At 34.9% G+C, this 21,839-nt stretch overlaps 1 protein-coding gene across 3 annotated transcripts in view; it reads right to left on the reverse strand.

Annotated features, from left to right (window-relative positions):
• Nucleotides 1-10,068: 10,068 nt before the first annotated feature.
• The window catches only part of Hycc1 (hyccin PI4KA lipid kinase complex subunit 1), a 73,767-nt gene continuing 61,996 nt past the window's right edge, over nucleotides 10,069-21,839 (reverse strand). For 2 of the 3 annotated variants that reach the window (XM_046463536.2, XM_046463537.2), the window contains exon 11: nucleotides 10,069-14,967. In XM_046463536.2, the coding sequence (XP_046319492.1) occupies nucleotides 14,393-14,967 (575 nt within the window). In that variant the 3' untranslated portion in view covers nucleotides 10,069-14,392. Of the gene's footprint in view, nucleotides 14,968-15,779; nucleotides 16,076-21,839 lie in introns of all 3 variants that reach the window. The other variant, XM_046463538.2, reaches the window with a different exon arrangement.

The following is a 21,839-nucleotide window of genomic DNA, read 5'->3' on the forward strand; positions in this document are numbered from 1 at the left end:
ATCAACTTAGTAAGCCCCTATCGCAAAAAACAAAAACAAAAACAAAAAACTAAAAGGGCTGGTATGTAGCAGCTCAGTGATAGAGCACCCCTGGGTTAAAACTCTGATACTACAAAAAATTAAATTAAATTAAACAAGGGAAGTTATGATGAAAATGTCCCATCAAATAGGGACATTCACATCAATAAAGATGAATTATAATAATGAACCAAATGGAAATTCTGGAGCTGAAAAGTAGAATAACTGAAATGAAAATTCATTAGAGGGGCTTAACTAGATTTGAAGTGGCAGAAGAAAGAATCTGCAAACTTAAAGGTGAATTGACAGAGATTATGAGATCAAAACAGAGAAAAAAACAGAATAAAAAAATAAGAAGTCTCAGAGAAAAATGGAATACCTTCAAGTGTGCTAATATATACATAATGGGGGGATGAAGAAATAATTGATCACATTTCTCAAATATATTGAGAAAATGTTAATTTACACATTCAAGAAATTTGATGAAACCCAAGGAGGACAGATGAAAAGAGATATAAACTTGATAGTAAAAATGCTAACACACAGGATGAAAAAGAAAATCTTAAAAGCAGCAAGAGAAAAGCATCATATAAAAGAAATCCCCAATTAGACTGATAGGTCAGGGCTGGGATTGTAGCTCAGTGGTAGAGCACTTGCCTTGTATGTGTGAGGCCCTGGGTTCGATCCTCAGCACCACATAAAAATAAATAAATAAAAATAAAGATATTGTGTCTATCTACAAGTAAAAAAAAAAATAAAAAAAGATTAATAGGTCACTTTTCAGCAGAAAAAGTGACAGCCAGAGGCATATTAAAAATGCAACCAAGGATTTTATATGAAGTACCATTATCTTTCAAAAATGGAAATGAAAATAAAAATATTCCCCAAATAAACAAAACTTATAAGAATTCATTACTTTGCAGGCATACATTACAAGAAATACTAATGGAATTCAGGGGCAGTGGAGCATACCTAGAATCCCAGGTACTCTCGAGGCTGAGGCAAGAGGATTTCTTGAGCTCAGGAGTTCAAGGTCAGCCTGGGCAACATAGTGAGACCCTGTCTCTTAAAACAAAAAAACAAAATGAAGTATCATAGGAAGTTCTTCAAGCTAAAAGAAAGTAAACCTAAAAGGAAGTTTGAGTCCACATAGTGACACAAAAATTATGGGTAAAGAGGTAGAAATAGACTGAAGTATAAGCAATTATTTCTTCTTTCATTTTTGTTCATTTAGCTGATTTACAAAGTAAGCATATGAAGCTACCCATGTGTATATGGCCACGTGTGTACATTATTGTGTCTATACCAAATAGAAATACAGTATGCTGGGCAATGATAGCAAGCGAAGATGGCCTGGAGTAAAGAATGGGATTAAGGAAATGACACCAGCTAGTGACCCAAACCCACAAGAACAAATGAAAAGTAACAAAATGGTAATAAGAAACAAGATCCAACTATATGATGTTTACAGAATACACATTTTAGATTCAAAGACCAAAAAAAAATTAAAATAAAAATAGGTTGAAAAATGAAGTATTGGTAAAGATATGTTATGCAAACAGCAAACATGAGAAAGCTGCCACGGCTATGTTCAAGCAGACAAAACAGACTTTACAACAAAAAATTATTAAAATAAAGAGTGACATTTTATAATGATAAAGGATCAACCCATTGTAAGACATAACCAAAGTAAACAAACAAATAAAGTCTTATTTAAGACACCCACATAAAAACTGTATCAGGTTGAATAGTAAGCACCCCCCCCACACCCTGAAAAAATTTGATGTCCACCTGGAACCTCAGAATGTCCCTTTATTTGGAAGTAGGGTCTTTGCAGATGTAGTTGGTCAAGCTGGAGCCATACTGGGTTAGAGTGGATGCTAAATCCTTGGCTGGGGTTATTATAAGGGCATGCAAGGACACTAAAGAGGAAAGCCATTGATGACAGAAGCAGAAATTGCAGTGATGTGGCAACAAGCCAAAACCTGCAGGCAACACTAGAGGTTAGGAAGAAGCATGGAAGGATTTAAGAGCCTTCAGAAGTTGCATGATCCTGCTGCCACCATAATTTCAGACAATTTCAAAAAATTTGAGAAAATTAGTTCTATTGTTTTGTGCTCGTTTGTTAACAACAGCTCTAGGAAACTAATACCCCAACCCTGAGTTACTGGAATACATTTTTGTTTATCTTCTACCTACTTATTATATTATTGAAAGTAGGGTAAGAACTCTATTATCATTGAATTGTTTATTTGTTCTGTCAATTTTTCTTTAAGTATTTTGAGGCTAGTAACAATTTTTTATTTGGAAGTATAATGATCTGATATTAGTATAGCCACACTGAGTCCCTTTGGGTTGCTGTTTGCATTTTGTGTGTGTGTGTGTGTGTGTGTGTGTGTAGTATGGTGCTGGGATTTGAACCTAGGTCTTTACCTGTGCTAGGCATGCATTCCACTACTGAGCTATACACCTAGGCCTTCTTTTTGGATACATTTTTAAATTTTCAACCTGTGTCTGTGTCTTTGAATCTGAAGCATATCTCCTGTAGTCATCATATAGTTTGATTTTTTTTTTAAACCCAGTCTAACAATCTCTCTTACTTGTATTTTATTCTTTTTCCAAACTATTTAAATGTTTATTGAGTTCTTAATTTTAGGTCTTACATTTTTCAATTCTAGAATTTCTAGCTGATTTTTAAAAAACTAGATTCAGGCTCTTATGAAATTCTCCATCTTGACTTATTAATCATTTTTAAGTCTATCTCATATTTTAAGTTCTAGTAACTGTATCATCCATGGATCTGGAAGTTTTGTTTGTTTGTTAGTTTATCTCTTTTTCTTTTAGCATTCTTGGGAATTTTTTTTATGCTAGAAATTGTATATGACACTTTGTAGAGTCTTTGAATGATATCTTCCTTCAGAGAGGGATCACCCTATTTCCTAGTAGAAAACAGAATAGTAGCAGGTAGATCACATTAGTTCAATCAATAATTCAGGTGACTTGAACCAGGTTGCTATTTTAATAAGGTTTAATTTACTCTGATTCTCCTGTGTTTCTAAGCTCTCCAGAGTTCTGGGTTATGTTTGTTTTGTTTTTGATTTGTGGTGCTGGGAATTGAAATCAGGACCTTGTATATGTTAAGCAAGCATTCTACCACTGAGCTACACTCCAGCCCCTCTCCAGAGTTCATAATTGAGATTCCTGGATGTGTCCAAGGGCCTTTCTCTCGAGGGGTCCCCAGAGACAATTTTTGCCTGATTAATACCATGATGCAATTAATACAAGCTTCCAAAACCTATGCTATGGCTTTCATAAGGTTTTTGTCTTCCTTTTCTTTCTTTTTGTTTGTTGCTGGTTTTGTTGTTTTGATCTTTCTGATCTGAGCAATCCAAGGATTCTGCAAATACTCAAGCAGGGAACAGGCAGAGTGTCAGAATCACTTCTCTGGGCCTCTGGCCTAATTGGGACCCTTGCTCTCCCAGTGCTAGTTGGCTTAGTGGCTCTTAACTTTTACCTCTCCAGTCCAGTGCATGGTTGCCATAATTTATTTCCTTCTCTGATTCTTAGCAGTAACTAAAATATTTTTTGTGCCCAAATTTGTGCCCCAAACTGGCCAATTCTGTAAAGGAAAAAGTAGCCATAGGCTATCTGCTCCTTTCTCCTGTCATCTTCTGTATTGAGAGTCCTTAAGACCTCACTGCTACCCCAGGCTCAACAGACAATTGTATTCATGGCTATCATTTATTACAGAAAAACAATACACAGTAAAACCAGCAAAGATGCATGGGGTGAAATCCAGAGGAAACTGGGCACAAGATTCCAATAGTCCTTTTCCCATGCAATCATGCAGCATGAGACTAATTCCTCCAATACTATATTGTGGTATGGTTAACATTTTGTCTGCTAGGGATGTTCATTAGAGACTTATTGCCCAAACTTTATATTGAGATCTGGGCATAGACACCCCTGCCCCCACACCTGCCCCCTGCCTCTTGCCACCTAGCACATATCATGATTTCAGACTCCCAGAAGGAAACTAAGTATTCAGTACAGACCATGTTGTTTGTATGAACAGTTTATACAGCAAAAACCACCTTATTACTTGGGGAATGGTGTGACCATTCCTGTAATTCAACTTCCCAGACATAAACCAAAGCCCAACCTTCTAAGAAGAGCTAAGGATAGTGTCTCAGCCTACCACATTAACTCTTTTGGCATGTTTTCTGAGATTTTGGCTCCTAGAGTTCTGGTTTGGCTGAAAGTTCTTCAATGGTCTTAAACGGATATTAAGTAATTTTACCTAACGTTGCTAGTTGATACTGAGTGTCACTCTGCTAAGGAAGCATCTGGCTATATTTTATTCTCTGCTGAACATTATATTTGAGAAATTGTAGAACTTGGGGCTTAAGATGATGGGACTTTTCCCCCTCCGTGGAATATTTGTTTATTAACAGGCACCTAGAGGATTACTTTCACACAGTTTCAAGAATTGGGATGATTTGAGGCTGTGCTGAATTCCTTGTCCACGTATCTGTGAGAGAGTTGTACTTTCAGTTCACTTTTATTCCCATGGAGGCACATCGTACGGCCAAAGCATAGCAGTTTTCCAGTCCTCTCCCTGACTGGCTGGCATTGACATCCAGCTTTGTCCTCCTCCAAAGCATTCTTTATCTCCTTAAGTACTGCTTCTCCAGGAAATAAGTTGTGCCAATGCTGGTCTTGTCTCTTTAGATTTTCATGTTTAGAAAAAGAATTGTTCAGATTATCTAATTGCCAATGGAAAAATAACATTTCTGGAAGTGGATTTCTACCTCTACTTGACTTCTTATGCTTGAAGGTTTTCAGAAGCAATATTTTGAGGAACTCACGATGGTGATAGGGCTCTTAGTATAACCCTTAGAAGCCTGTCACTCTGGGATTTACGGGGATCAATTCCAAGAAGACAAACAGCTGCCTCTCCAAGAAGAGGAGATTTGATCAAATCAATCTTTCATTAAGGAGCTCTCCGGTCACCTTGGGGCTCATCTTACGATTGGTCAGTACTCCTGGAAAATTGGGCTCATGGCCAATTCAAAGTAGCCTTGGTGAATGGAGGTCGATCTTGTTGAAATCTGTGTAGAGCCAAGATCCTTGCAATATAGACACTTGAATACAGACTAGTTGAACAAGGATAGGATACCAAAGAGCTCTACTGACATCCTCAGAGTCACCCTAGCCACCTGGTTATCTAGCGCCTCCTTCACAATAGGACCTTTGCTTAGTATTTATGTGGGAAACAATTATTGTTATGATCAAAATCCATTTTAAGAAGTCTATCCATAATTTTTTTATTTTTCCTTCCTTCTTTTTTAATGGTACTGGGGGGTGAATCTAGGGGTGCTCTACACTAAGTTACACCCTGGCCCTTTTTATTTTTTATTTTCGAGAGGGGGTCTCACTAATTTGTCCAGTCTGGCATTGACCTTACAATCCTATTTCCTCAGCCTCCTGAGTCTCTGGGATTATAGGCATATGTCACCACTTCTGGCTCCAACCATATATTTAGCACCCAGATTTTATCACTCACCCTCCAATCCTAATAATTCCATGTCCCCAGCCACCTGGGTGGGTGTAAATGGCATATTCTTGTGATATCTCCCCTTCCATGAAAAGCAGCAAGAAAGACTGCTCAGATTTATTCCCACTGGAAATAATTATTTTCCTTGCTGTCCTCAAGAATTATTTGATGGGATTGTAATACCACAGTCTACTTCTAGCTAGTAACAGTGTACAGTGTAAGTTCTGCTGCATGTATAAGCAGGCTTAATTTTTTTCTCTTCAGTGAACTGGCAAGTTTACTATTCCTAATGCACATATAATTCATAGCTTTTGTTGCTTGCTTTTTTTCTCCTTTCAGGCATGTCCCTGCTTCATCAAATTTAACTTGGTTAATGTAAATGAATTAAAAGACTTGAAAGAATAAACATTCAGCTGGGTAGCAGTGGCTGTAATACCAGTAGCTCAGGAGGCTGAGGCAGGAGGATGACAAGTTCAAATCCAGACACAGCAACTGAGCAAGGCCCTAAAGCAACTCAGTGAGACCTCGTCTCTAACAAAATATAAAAAAGGGCTGGGGATGTGGCTTAGTGATTAATCACCCCTGGGTTCAATCCCTGGGACAAAAAAAAAAAAAAAAGAATAAACACTTGAACAAGATTTTGAACTACTGTGGAATTAGAAGAGAAAGTGGTACCATGTTATTTTGGTGAGGGGTTGTCTCATTTCTCTTGAAATGAGAGAAGAAAATATTGGCAGAAAATAATGGACAAGACTAAAGTGGAAACCCGTGGCTGACTGAGGAACTTTACAAATTCTAAGGTAAATGTACTGTAGGCCTTCATGAGTAGGTGTATGCCTACAATACAACCATCAAATAAACTTGTAGTTTCTTCAAAAGGAAGCAAGTGAGATAAAAGCGAGAATTCATAGCACTGAAGTGAGGTCTTGCCTACTTTGTTGTTGGATGAGTCTAGACATCATTCATATGAACCACAGAGTACACAGGAGGGAATAATATGGCAGAAAGTAAGAAAAAGTAAATGTCATAGATGAGCCCAGGAAAACTTCATCCATTTCTCTAAGTAAAAAGAAATATGATGTATTATAATGTACTTCTCAAAAAATTTTTATGCAGGCACATTTAAAATAATCAAAGTAGTCAAATTTTACAACCTTCATCTCCAGGAAGATGTACATTGGAGTGTCAGAGTTTTGCAAACTTCTCTCAAAACAGTCTCTCATACACTACCACCACTTTCCTGGATTAGATTCACAGTCTGTTTAATAAAACAAGTCTTTATTCACTAGCATGCACTAGGTATCACATTAAAGTCCCACAGAGTTATGGTCCAGTGAGGGAGACAAACATATAAGAAGATAATCATAATACGATATGATCAATATTTGTATTAGAGCACAGAAGAAGTGTGACCCAGTGCTGTAGGAGCCAAGAAGCTTCAGAAGAAATCTACAAGATCTTCAGTACAACTCTGAAGGGTCACTACAGGGTCACTATATGCTATACATTTGACTTACTGTCTTTGAATAGGGAGAGATGAAAAAGAGAACTGAACCCATCAGTGTCATCCTGGCTTAGACTGCAGCCCACCTATGTCCATGAAATTTAGTTGCTTATTCCAGAAAATCTGTGCCCAGGAAAGAGAAGATTGTAAACAAACAAAAACAAGAATGGGCTCTAAATTTTTGTTTGTATAAGGGGATTCTGACAGGTTGGAAACAATAATTGCTTCTTAAACATGTTGATATATTAAGACTTTTGAAGAGCCTCGCTTACTGTGACCACCATTCCTAAACTTCCCTTCCTAGACAGAGATGCCATCTGTGCACAGATCCCAGAGTCCTACAAATATCTCACTTCCCAGATCTGAAACACAGCTAAGCATATCAAGGTGGCACATTGTATTTTTTCAGCAGAGTTTTATTCTTTGGTTTTTCTTTAATAACAAATTATCTAATAATATTTTGGGAAGTTAGACAATAACAGTTTTTTTAAAGAATTGCTCATGTTAATTTGTACATACTCTTGTACAGAAAAACCAGGTTTCTATGCCAGGTCAATTCATCTTTCACTAACTAGTCTATGTTGATGTTAATCAGTGTTAGTTGGCTTTATATTAGGGAAGCCCCATTTAAAAGACAAGACCCTTTCGATAAGTCCTTTCTAGCTAAAATCCATTATCAGATAACCAAATCATTACTGTCAACTACTATACCAAGTCTGAGTTCATAAGTATCAAACTGAGGAACTTGTTGGGAATATAGGTTTACAAGTTTCATGCACAGTGATTCTGATTCAGGGGAATTAGCACAAGACCTAAGAATCTACATATTAAAAAAAACCTGTTTTTCACAAATGTAAACTGCATTTATACCTCCCTTTGAGAAATAAATGCTGTCCTCCCCATATAGCTGTAAACACATGTATATTACACATATATACACACCCACCTTAACTATTCAACTCACAATGAAAGTAAGGTCATACTACATACACATACATTTATATATATTTAAAATATATGCAACATTTTATAATACATTTTCCATGGCATGCTTTTTCCAGAACATATTATATAATTTGTCTAAATCATCACATATAGATTTGCATTTTTTAAATGGCTGTATCATATTCATATACACACACAATGATTCATCCATTTCTCAATTAATGAATGTTTAGATTGCTGTGGGGGATATATGTTGTAGATGGGCACAATACCTTTATTTATTTTTTTATGTGGTGCTGAAGATTAAACCCAGTGCCTCGCATATGCTAAGCAAATGCTCTGCCACTGAGCTACAGCCCCAGCCTTGCTGTGAGTGGTTTTTTTGTTTTGTTATTCTTTTCTCTCTTTCTCTCTTTTTTCTATTACAAGCAATGCACAATGACTACCTTGCATGCTTATGTTTATATATTAAGCTAAATTTTATGCAGAATATGGAAAATGGAATAAACATAGGAGAGTAGGATTGCTAGGTCAGAGGGTATATGATGCATTTTAAAGACTGATAGATCCTGCCTGTTGAATTGCCCAGTAATTCAGCTTGTACCAATTTGCAGTCCTAACTGTCTCAAAGTAATGACTTCTTCCATACTTATACTAATACTAGTATCAGCCTTTTTCATCTTTATCAATCTAACAGATTAAAAAAAGCATATTTAAATTTGATTTTACCATATCTTTAGTATCAGAATAACCAGAATTCGGTTTACCATGGAAATAATTATCTCAAGTTTTACAAAACATATCATAATTTCATTTTAGGAACTTTTATTTTAAAACTTAGCCCTATAAAAAGACTAGATGAATGAATTTCACTAGGTAGCACTTACTTAGCATTTTCTTTTACAAAGTGATATAAAAGTGAGAGTTCTAAGACCTATGTTCGAAGTCTGGCTTTACCATTCATCAATGAGATGTCCTTGGGCAAGTCACCTACCCATTCTTTTTTAATATTTACATCTTTTTAGTTGTAGATGGACAAAATACCTTCATTTTATTTATTTTTATGTGGTGCTAAGGATCAAATGCAGTGCCTCACACATGCTAAGCAAGTGCTCTACCCCTGAGCTATAATCCCAGCCACCCCACCTACCCTTTTGAGAGCTTCAGTTTCCTCTTTTGTGAAATGGGGCTTCCACTCATAAAATGATTGTTTGAGTAAGAAACGAGGTAATCATCCTCGTTACAAATATTAGCTGTTACTACTGCCACATTAATAATGCAAGGGAAATTATCAAATAACTAAAATTGTAATCTTTCTTCGTAATTGTAAGTATGTTGATGTTAACAAGTCAGATTCTATTAGGTGAGTCAACTATTTAGTCATATATCATAGGCTACCACACTGTCCATGAAATTGGATTCTGGCTCTGGTTCTCTACAAATCCTCCCCTAAAAGCAGCTCAGGAAATCTTTCCTAAAGTACTTAGTTCCTTATATGAAATGGAATTATCCAAATACACAGTTAATTATACACCAGAATTTTTTGCAAGTTTCTAAGAGGCTTTTGTTGTGAAGTACATACTTCATGTAATGCCTTTAAGATTTCCTAAAGCCAAAGAATGAAATTCTAAAATTTTACCCTAAAATAATACACTAAAGCTGGCATCAACCCAACTCAATCAGTGTCTAAAGTACCTAGCATAATTCCCTACATAATCTCTGTATTCAAAAGGTAAACTCATATTCAAATTACAAAAAAGAATAACCTAAACTTGCTTGTGCTTCTGGTATAACAAATAATCAACTATTGCCACATGACCCATGAAGCACTTCTTCTTTGGACAGATACTAATGGACTTCCTGCACTTCTCATCCCTAGGCCATGTCAAGCACAAAAGCAGGAATGAGATATCATTGTCCTCTGGCTTACCCCTACAGCTCTCAATGGCTCAACTCACCTAAGTCTTCCTCTTTTACTTTTTCCATATCATGATGTTTGAAAATTTATATAATATTTTTTAATGAATAAAATTATCTGGAAAAATATTTTTTCAGTTTTTATTTCAATAAAACAAGAGGCAACACTTGCTGTATAAAGTACTACATATGGAGAACATTTACACAAACATACAAAACTTAAAAAAAAAACTAAACTCCAGTTTATTTCCATAGCCTTAAAAAGGTATAGAGCACATAAAAATATCCAGAATCATGTTTGTTCTTTAGGAATGTAAACTCCAGGAATACAATTAGAAACAGTTATGCTTGCTAGGAAGAGATCAGTATCACTACATGATTTGAAGTAAAGATGAAAAATATACTCTCAGGTCCTGATGACAAAAGCAACAATCTGTGAAATAGGATCTTGTGTTTTCCAGTAAAAGCTTCGTATTCAGACACAGGTACTCTAGAATTCTACTATCAAAACACAAAAACATCAACAAAAGTGTTCACTGCCAGTCTCTTCAGACATGCACAAGTTATAAAGTACAGAAGACAACATATTTATACTCTCTGATGAAGAAGTTAACAATATTAAATGTAAGTCTGAATGAATCAAAGTATTAAGTACAATTCCACTAGAAACAAATCTAAAAGTACACTTTCATGCTAATTAAAGGACTACAGAGTTTTAAGTTTTCATTCAAAGATTGGGAAAACATTATTATGCATTAATTTTTATCTACAATGTTTAATTTAAGTATCCATCCAATCATTTGTCTTTCTAAATGGGTTTTTAAAAATATATCCTCTAATTACATTATTCACTGTATATATTTCCTTGATGTGCTTTCCTTTAATATAGATTTATTGTGCCTATAGACTCAAACATTAAACTGCCTTATTTTAAGTACTTGTTTAAAATTAGGTGAGTGCCTTTTTTTCCTCCATAATTTAACAGTTTAAACATTTTTTTGTTTTATTTTTCCAAAATAGGCAAAAATCCCTTAAAACTGGGATTATGTTGATCTATTTTGGTTTAAAATATACATTTCCCCTTAAGTCAACTTTTTTTAAAAAAATGAGCAATATTTGCTGAACAGCTGCTTCACAATTGAAAAGAGCAATGAAATATATTGCTTTTTCAAAACAAACTTTAGTCATCATTGAAGGACTAAGAATTTCCACTCTTCAAGTCTGCAAAACTTGTCTTAAAGAGTTCCACAGTGATATACAAAAGACTCCAGGGTGCTTTCCTGTGGCTTCAGGAAGAAAAAGAAAGACACCTGCCCTGGGTACTCTGGGATATTCCCTTGAAAAGTGTACTTTTTTTCTCTCCTGCTTGGATTCCAAGAGGCTTGTGCTGGGTCCAGTGTAGCCAGACCACTGCACCAGCTGGGTTTCAAGAGTGAGAGACTGAGTGATGTCAAGAATCTCTGGAGTTTTAAAATGTGCAGTGGAGCTGCATGTTTTGCTTAGATCCTTGGAACTGAGTGTGAGACCCCAGTTCTGTGTGGAATCCTTTTGGTTATTATTCTGGATACACAAGAGGTCTGTTAGCATCTTTATAGGAAAGTAACCTACCAAAGCTACCACCTTTCAAATTTGAAAGGTGAGTAGAAAAAGAGTAGTAAGCATAATAACAATTGTTGCCACAGTTAATATTATTCAATTTTCATAATTATTAGAAAAACTTTCAGGGTATATCCTTATTTGGAAATAGTATCAAAGGTATTACCAAAAAAAAAATTTTATTAACATGATTCCACACTGCAGAAAATCAGTTGGTACAAATCACTTGGAGCAAAAATTCAGAATCACTCATTCAATGAGTAAGCTTTCAGAAAAAAAAATTTAAAAAGTATATACACATGCAAATTTGTTGTGCATTGTTTAAAAGGATACCCTTTTGTACTTGAACTTGGAAGCATCTATAGCTGATTTCATTTGTGGTTAATAAAAATACTAAAAGTTACATTTGTATCACAAAAATTAATGAGAATCATTAGGAATTTATAATTAGAAGACTTAAGAAGTCATGCATCAATGTTATTAAAAAGTTAATTAGTTGTCAAAAAAAATGACAATTATAATGATCTACTATCTAGTATGTTTTATCTACGGTTGTGAGGCCACTGAAAATCCAACATATTCGACAACTAATTTGTCTGAACTCTGATACTCTCTTTTCAAATACTAATGTGCATAAAAGTCACTTGGGGATCCTGTTAAAATGATGATTTGATTCACTAGGTCTGGACCTGAAATTCTGCATTTTTAACAAGATGCCAGGTGACACCAATCCTACTTACTAGTCTTTGAACCACTTGAGTAGCAAAAGCCAAGAATAAAACCCAAATGAGGTTTCTTTACAGTACTACAACTTCAAGATTTGATCTTGCATTTGTGACAGATAATGTTTCTGCAAACTTATTCTGTTTTCTAAGCACCTCAAATTGCTTAAAAGGCCAGTCTTTAAAATTAGTTCTTAATGTTTTCAATACTGTTAGTAACTATGCCTAGGGGAAATTTTTTTGTTAAGGAGTTACAAAAAGACAATAGTAAGTTTACAGTGACATTTTACAAATATTTTACATTGTACACAGAATTACTATTAAAATTAATACAATGTCAACTTTCACTGTCTGGTTTCCCTACAGTTTTTGACTATACTTCATGACAATCAATATTATTCCATTTTATTGCTGGAAGTAAAAATATCAAATACAGTTATGTTAAACTACACTGTACTCAAGGATAATGGTTAAAAACTAATTCATGCTTTTTGAAGAATTAGGTTTAAACTGATAGGCAAAGAAGTTATAGTCAAGCTGTATTTGGAGTGTAAATGCTTTAGCACATTTCAACACATCGAGTTTTTCATGTGTTTGAGTTGTACAGAAGCAGGAAGAAGAGGAAAGCATTAGCATGCTCTCTTTGTGAGAAGAGACCAGAGCTAGGGACCATGAGGAAGGACACCACTGCATACAACAAGTAAAGCAGCTCAAGAGGTGGACAGCTTCTCAGGCCCTCTTCCCCAGTCACCTCCTTTAATCTGCAGCCCTTCTTCCTTTCTCTCACTCTAAATTAGTTCTTGCTTTACAGGGAACCTCAACCAGAGCTGAACTGACCACCACTAGAAAACAATGAAAATTTTTTATGTCCATCTAGAGGTCACCTAGTTCCCAATTGCTACCTAAAAAATTGTTCAGCTTCTACCTTTGTTGCCGTTCTTATTTTTGTCTTTTGATTGGGGGCAACTGAATTGACTCTTGTTTCTATATCATAACAAGAACATTGAAAACAGGCCTGTTCACAAACAAGAAACACATTTCACTCTTCATATTTTAAATTTAAGAATACAACCATAAGCAAACCAAAATTAGCTTACATGTAAATGTCCTTTGTTCATATTTCACTATCTTTATTTTTTTCATGTCATTTTACAGATGAAAAAATGTATCTAATTTCCTTCATTTGCAATTCAATATCACAGCATGGATGCTGGTTTCTTGAGAATTGTGTTGCAAGATTTACAGTGATTTCCAGGATGTCTTCAGTGATGTGTGCTCTAAGTTAAAGGGATCCACACTAACTAGGATGTCCAAAGTCCAGAAGCAGGGTCAATCAGCTTTATGGCCTATCACACCTTCAAATTGACAAGAGATTTTTTCACCTGCCAAGTTCAGATCAAACACTTCAAACAACATTTTCTACCAGCAATCTGAGTTTTGACATAAAAATGTTCCAAACATACCAAGAGAAATGCCCCTACCCATCTCTGGAATCACATAATCATCTCAAAGTACTGAGTTGTCAGGCATTTTCCAGTGCTTTGAACAAACTGTTCTAATCTTCAAGATGATCTGGCGACAAATATTTCTTATCAGGCACTTTTCGTACTCATCCCTTTTGTTTTCTCACATGCCTGCTTGTCAGCGTGGCTTGCTGAAAGACCAGCTGTGCAAATCGTGGACTTGCTCCTCTGCCCCATTCTTTATGACACAGTTCCCTTACATGAGACCCCCTTTGACTCTGAAGGGCAAACACAGTTATGAAAATAGGAGGCATTAAAAACCAACTCACAACCTCACATGAGATGTAACCAACTTGATCAGACAACCTGCCAAAACTTACTGTTACACTGACAATCTCAGGGCAACAGTAACAAATAAGATTAAAACAAAACAGAATCAAAAGAAAACAGGAATGGGCAGCGAGGTGGGGTGCGGGGAGAGACCAAATATCAAGAAATAACAAAATCGTATTTCAACTTACTGCAACCTAGACATTGTCTCCTTCATATAGTCAAGGGAGCCTTCAGAATTTAAGACATGGGGCTCCCATCAGGAATAGACCTGGGCATTTTCATAAAGAAGCAAGGTCGTATTTTAGGTGCACTGGTTATAGGAGAAAAACATTACAGATTAATCTGTGGACAGAGTAATGCTAATACTAGGAGGTCTCTGTGGACCTGCTTGATACTTCAGCGGAAGGTCAGTCCTTTCTGAAATGTAAGCGAGCCTTTCATCTTGGAGACTACAAGCAGAAAACCTATTGGCATCTGTCCCAGTCCCGAGACCCACGACAGAGGGTGGGTTATGCGGAACTGTGACCCCACTGACTTGTTCAAAGGATTTACTAAAAACAGTCGCAGCAGTCTTAGCCAAACTATGGCTACTAGGCTTAGGCAGGGACTGGCTGGTGGTTAAAGTTAGTCTCTTCAAAGAGAGAAGCTCAAGATTCTCACTTTGGGCTCTCTGAGTTTGTTTTCGAGCAAAGTGATCTTTGCAAGATTCCCCTGGAGTTTCTTTTTCTTTTCCTCCAGTTTTGCTTCCTCCTGACCGTCTCTGGTTCTTTCCTACACTTGTCTTGTTACTACAATTTTGACTACTGTTTGATAAACCCGACTGGCTGGTACTAGACGCAGCCCTGGAATAAAATCCCTCGTCAACTTCAGATATCTCCATCAGTTCTTCTTGACCTGTTAATTCTGTATTTCCTAAACAAAGAAATGACAAAGATTAATTAACATTAAGTATCTCAAGCAATTCTTTTAAAAAGATTAATACCAAATCAATTGATCATACTGAAATCAATTAAACTTCATCATAATTTCACAAAGCTACAGATTATAGAAAAAAATCAAAGGATAAATCAAAACAGCTATTCTATAAAAATGACAAAAAATAGTTTATTGGAATTAAATGACAGCTATTTAGAATGTATTAAACAAAAAGCATGCCATAACCATAACCCACTATGTTTTTAGAGAGAGTTCTCCTATTATGCATGCAAAAGATCAGAAACAATTAGAAAATTTACCACACATTAAAAGTAGGGGTAAATTCTCCCCAGTAGCAAAACAGTATAAAAGCAAAGCTCTTATATCAAGAAACATTAAAAAAATAGTATTAGAATGTTTTAAAGTGCTTTTTTCAGAAGGCTGAATTCTCCATTCCAGATTGTTTTATCAAATTAAAAAAATGACTATAAATATCACAAGCTCAAAACTTCTTAATATTCTATGTACATTGTCCTTCATATCAAATATGACAAAAATACAAAAATGGATAACTAATTTTAGATACCAAACACAACCAGAAAATTACTTTGGAAGCAATTTTCTGTCTCAGCTTTCATAACAGTTTACTCAAGAGACAACATAGGTATTACCATTCCAAAGAGCATTAAGAGTCATTGAAAGAGTGTGATGCATAGGTCATGCAATTTGATTATTAGATGACATGCAAAAATTTTGTGACTGTGCAGCTGTTGTTTAACATGCATCAGTGTCCCTTTGCCTTGAGATACCTTGGAGTGCAGCTATAAAGTGCTCTGCTAAAACTGCACTCTGCCAGGTGAGTTTATTCCATCCTCCATCATTTTTCTTACAGATTTTTGTCTCCTGATCTCTGGCAAGCCTTTGCTCTCAGTTCTAGGATCTGTGGCTGTTTCCTGCACACCCTGCATATGCTGAGCATCAATCTCTCCTAGTGTTCTGCCTTTTTCCCCATTTCCGGTTCTCTCTCCGGACACATTTGTGACACTAATCTCAGGAATGACAAGGATGCCCAATTCAGTAGTATCATTATTGTTGTCAGGTTGCTCTAGAATTGAAGATGATAAGACAAAATAATGGCTGAAAACAAAACAAAATAAAAATGCAAAACAAGAAAAACAAAAGACCCAAAACAAAAATTGGACAACTGAATGTTATGAATTAAGCCAAATATTTACACCATAGAAATTTTCATAGTTTACAATACTCTGACAGTACTGGAGACAACAGGGTCATTTTCTTTAATTTTACAATGACAAAAAAAATCACAGAGCATCAGTTCATGTTCTGAATTTTTCACACAAATATTTTACATGGAATATGAAACAAATTGTTTGTAAATCAAAACAGAATTTCTATTGTTTTAAGATAATAATGTGACCACATGAACTTATGTCAAGCCTTAGGCAAATGCTCAAGAATGTACAAGCAAAACCCTAGCTCTTAACATCAGGAATGAAGCCACTTCGAAATTCCATTCTGTACCCTTAAAATTCTATTTTTTATTAGACTATACTGAGACTGATTTAATAAGCCATTTGGGAAAGTGATTTTTCATTTATGATACCATGGTTAGCAATGCCACAGATATAGTTTTTGTCTCACACACCCACCATAAACATGAATTTGGCTGTGAGAGAATTAAGCAGTCAATTTCATCAGACTCATACTGATTCCATAAATTCAGGCCAGCTTGTTACACTTCACTACTATCCTGGAGAAAAATAAAAATTGATTTGAACAAAACAATTGGCTGTCAGTTCTTTCTTCTGAAAATAGCCATTATAATAGAAACAAAGGAACAAAACCCCTAACTAGTTAATATCTGTAGATGTGATTTTATTCTGTGTCTTAAATCACAAAGTCACAGTTCTATTCAAAGCTGTTAAGTAACTATCTAGCAAATGGAGGGGAAAATAACATAAAGAGATCTAGAATAGTCCAGTTCAAAACAACACAAGACTACATGAAACAATATATACTCATTAAAATTGTAGACACAAATCTGCCTGAGGAACATTACCTTCTATTTTCAAATATTTTTCACTAATGGTGCAAAAGGCTGAGAAACAGTATCAGGAAGTAAAGAACTTAGACTAGAGCCACACAGTTTCATTGCCTAAGTTTGCTGCATAGTGGTATCACTGGGGCATCTGTAAAAACTATGGATGCCTGCCTCCTCCTACCCCTAGACATTCTGATTCACCATTAGTGTGAGGACCTGATATTAGGGGTCTTAAAAGCTACCAGGTGACTAATATGAAGAAAAGTTTGGGAAGCACTGCTCTGTTCTGATTCTTTCAAATTGGGAAAACTTAGAAGTTGATGTGGGGGTCCTGCACACTCTGCCCCACAGCAGTACGCACTCCTGGAAGTGTGCCCGACCCCCAGACCGGCCCTGAGCCTGTGAGCCAATGTGCTGCTTTGAGTAGTTCCCCTTAACTTAAGTGGCCTCACACACTTTCAACCAAAGAATCCGTAAATGAAATTTCAAGTTCCTAGATAGGCTAAAGACTGGGTGAAGCAGTAGTAGCCAGCTGCTCCTGGATGCCCTGTACTAAAGGTTTAATGAGACTAAAAAATCTAACCAAACCCATTTCCCATTGCTAACAGCTGTCTTCAAAGTCTTACTGAGGTAAATACCAGAGGTCACTGGAGCTGAGAGGAAAGTCACCATGGTGCTGTTGGGCAACAGCCAAGACTTGTCCATTTACTTTGTAGAATCCATTTCAGAAAAGACCATTAAAGGGACCTTCAGTCCCAAAAGGAAATCATAAATGGTTGGAAATTATACGGACAAAAAAAAAAAGCTTACAAATATTAAAATGTAACAAAATTAAAAGATACACACAGGCAGCCTTATACAATAGAGAACACTAAATGGCACTAAATAGGTTTTTTTTTGAGTATTCATATAGATTATTCAATGATATTCATGATATTCTCAAAACAATATGTTGGTGAGCCTCTGAGGTAGGCCGCTTGATTCCCATTTACAGAAAAGGAAACTGAAGTTCACAGAGAGCTACACAACTATTCAGTGGGGAAGCTAAATTGTGAAATATTTTGACTTCAAATGTCCATTTTAATATACTAGAAATTCTAACTCCTCAATTCTTTAGAGTCAATTTGAGTTAAATATCCTCTGACATCTCCCAATTATGTTTAAGTTATTTGCTTAGATTCCTGGTCATTTCATAGACAGCAAATTATTTTACTTTGGCTGAACACAGGGCTAGACCAAATAAATACTGAAAGAAAGTCATAACTCCCAAAGTTAGGTTTTTTGTTTGTTTTGTTTTTTAGTTATGGGATATGGATATATATATATATATGGGATATATCATATATATATATATATATGAATGAAAGTTAATAATGTAAATATGCTTCAATGGTGAAAATTTGCAAGAAAAACTAGAAAATGAAAAAATATTATATAAAGCAGCACTAGGCAATTGAATTATTAATCACATTTATCAGGATAGTGGTAAAGATCTTCAGTCTGAGGAGAAATTATACTTATATAGTTATAAATTATATACTTATAAATAATTATAATTTTTTTAGAAACATGAAATTAAATGGCATAGAGAAAAACGAGATCGTATGTTTTTCTACAAGAACAAATCTTTGACTAACTGATGTATGCTAACAGTAAAAAATGGTGATAATGGGAGATTTTCTAAAACTGCTTATTAAAGTCATAAAAAGAAAAGCATGTAATTCTATACAGAACAAGAAATAACAGAAACATAATTCTCAGGAAAATTACACACTAAGAAAGGTAATTATGTAACACAAACAAACATTTGTTACTTGATCTTGCTCCTTAACTAATCTGGTGATTTCTTCCTGTATCCAACTCTGTGACCTGATCCCCCATCAGCCTCCACTTTCTTACTGGTCTCTTGGCTGTCCTCCAGGCGGAGAGTGCTATCCCCCAAGTGGCTCCTTAATTCCTCAGGTCTTTTCCCAGAACACTTTTCAGTGAAGCTTCCCTGGTCAACTCCACAAAAGTTTCAATATTATATTTGAAATGCCCTCTTTACCTATTTTTGCTTCTTAGTATTTATTACTTTCTAATGTACAATTACTTATTGTTCTTGTTTACTAGATAGATTCTTTTCTTCTGGTCACCACTGCATACCTAATATTTGGAAAAGAAGCTTCTATATACTAGGCATTCAATGAATGTTTGATGAATTGAAAGAATCTCCTGTTATGAGGTGAAATTACTATTGGAGTAAATCAAGGTGGAAAAACATGCAGAAGACCCAAAAAGTGTAACCTAGGAATGTATTTTTTTTTCCTTTTATCCAGTCAAGTAATATACAGATTATGCTAATGAGAATTTGTAGATGGCAAAAAACAGCAAAGGCTCTTTGTTTTGGAAAAGTGAAGCAGCTATTTCTAAATATAAATTCTAGTAAAATGCATAGTAACATCAAAAAGATCTTTTAAAAAGTGTATAGTTGTTTTTAATGCTTTCCAAAACATAACATACATAACTAATAAGAGTAATTAATCATTTAAAAAATTATATAAATGGTGTTTTAGGAGAAGATAAATACTAAAAAATAGAATTTGGTTTTCCCAGAACTTAAAAAATCTATACAAAAGGAGTCAGGGTTAATTCATATCTATAAAATGTTAATACTTAGATTTGATTTCCAATAATTTGAAAAGTTCAAAAAAGATCTAAAGAGAAATTTCTTAGAGAACTTTTATTTATGTAAACTCTATGAGTGTAAATTCTCTCTGTATTTGGAAAAGAATACTTTTAATAGACATTTCTAAATTGGTTCTCAAAAGCACTAAAAAATTTCTCCCTAAATGATTTCTTCTTCACTTTGAAAAAAAAAAAGTGCAGCAGATGGGCAGAGTGGCACACACCCAGTGATTTGGAGGCTGAGGCAGAAAATCTCAAGTTTGAGGTCAGCCTAAGCAACTTAGGGAGACTGTGTCTTAAAAATAAAGTAAAAATGACTGGAGATGTAGCGTTAGTGTTACAACACCCCTGGACTCAATCTCCAGTACTGAAATAAATAAATAAATATCAAAATTAAAGTTTAAAAAGGGGATGTAGCATAATGTAGAGTTTTTGCCTACCATGCACAAGACCTGGGACTTAATCACTGGCATTGCAAACAAACAAACAAAAATTGCAAATATCATTAAAATTGATCATAAAAATTTATGATTTCTCTTAAATATTGAATTTTATAATCCCAAGTATCTATTCCATATGTCACTTGTGAAACAACCCCAGTTTTTGCTATTATAATTTATTGTATGGCTACCCTGTTTTATTAAAGATGACAATATTAATAAAGAAACACTTTGCATATTTATAGAATTTACACATCTTTGTGAGTCTAAAGAGACTGACTACGATATGAGTCACTTACAAACTTACTTATGAAAATAATAAAATAAGCCAAAGCTTTTATTATACTTATAATGTTTGTATAATACAACTTTTGACATAATTATGAAAAGTATTTCAGAATAAACTCCAAAAGAAAGTCATACACATACCTTTACAACTTATTACATAGACATTTTAAATGGCATAAGATGCCTGAACAAATTCATACTTTTCAACCCGGTCATTTTATAATTACAATTTATTCCATCCAATGGAAGAAAAATATCTACATTTAAATCTATAACACTGTTCCTTGCAGTGTTATTTGTAGATGTAAAAAATAGAAACAAATTATTTAATATATTAGGGACATGGATAAGTAACTGACAGACTATCAACTCAATGTGATATTATTTAGTCGTGAAAATAACTAAATTCACTAAGAAAACTTGAGGAAATGCTTGACAATATTAACTGAACAAAAGAAAAATATTAAAAATATTTAAATAGGGTGCAATTATGAAAAATTCATACACATATGGAAAAAAAAACTCTAAGCACTGGAATACATGAATAACTCCTTACCCAGTTTACTATCATTTTATTACACTATATTTCAATAAGAAGGAACAAGTTACTTTTACCCTGTCATAAAATTTTTTATCATGCATTCACACAGCCATGCATTCAACTACAATTTATTGAACATCTAGATTGTGTCAGACATTGTTTTAGGTACTGTGGATACAATAGCCAATAAGACAGACAAAGACTTTGCCCTTGCTGCAATATAAGAACTAAGTAAACAAGAGAATTGAGACAGAAAGTGCAATGAAGAAAATAACCAGGATGGTGAGGAAGAAAGACTTTAGATGGGTGGTCTGGGAAAAACTCTCTGTAAAAGGGATATTTAAGCTGAGATTTGAATGATGTAATGCTGGCTACATAATGATCTGCAGGAAAGTGCAATCTGACACAATTTCATAATCCAAATTTTAGCTCAAATATCCCAAATAACTAGATCAAGCACTTAAGATAGAAATGATTTAGTATGTTAAAGGGATACAAGAAAAGAGTCTAACGCTGTCTGATAGAAGAAAAAGTTGGCTACGATCTACATACTGTGGGGTTGGGCTCCAAATTCCTCAATAGGACACCCATAGCACAAAAGTTAATAACTAGAATCAACAAATGGGACTTACTCAAACTAAAAAGTTTTTTCTCAGCAAAAGATACAATAAGAGAGGTAAATAGAGAGCCTACATCCTGGGAACAAATCTTTACTCCTCACACTTCAGATAGAGCCCTAATATCCAGAGTATACAAAGAACTCAAAAAATTAGACAATAAGAGAACAAACAACCCAATCAACAAATGGGCCAAGGACCTGAACAGACACTTCTCAGAGGAGGACATACAATCAATCAACAAGTACATGAAA

This window comes from Marmota monax, unplaced genomic scaffold (genome assembly GCF_021218885.2).
Source record: "Marmota monax isolate L192 unplaced genomic scaffold, Marmota_monax_Labrador192_F-V1.1 WCK01_AAM20220418_F8-fsc00057, whole genome shotgun sequence".
Lineage (NCBI taxonomy): Eukaryota > Metazoa > Chordata > Mammalia > Rodentia > Sciuridae > Marmota > Marmota monax.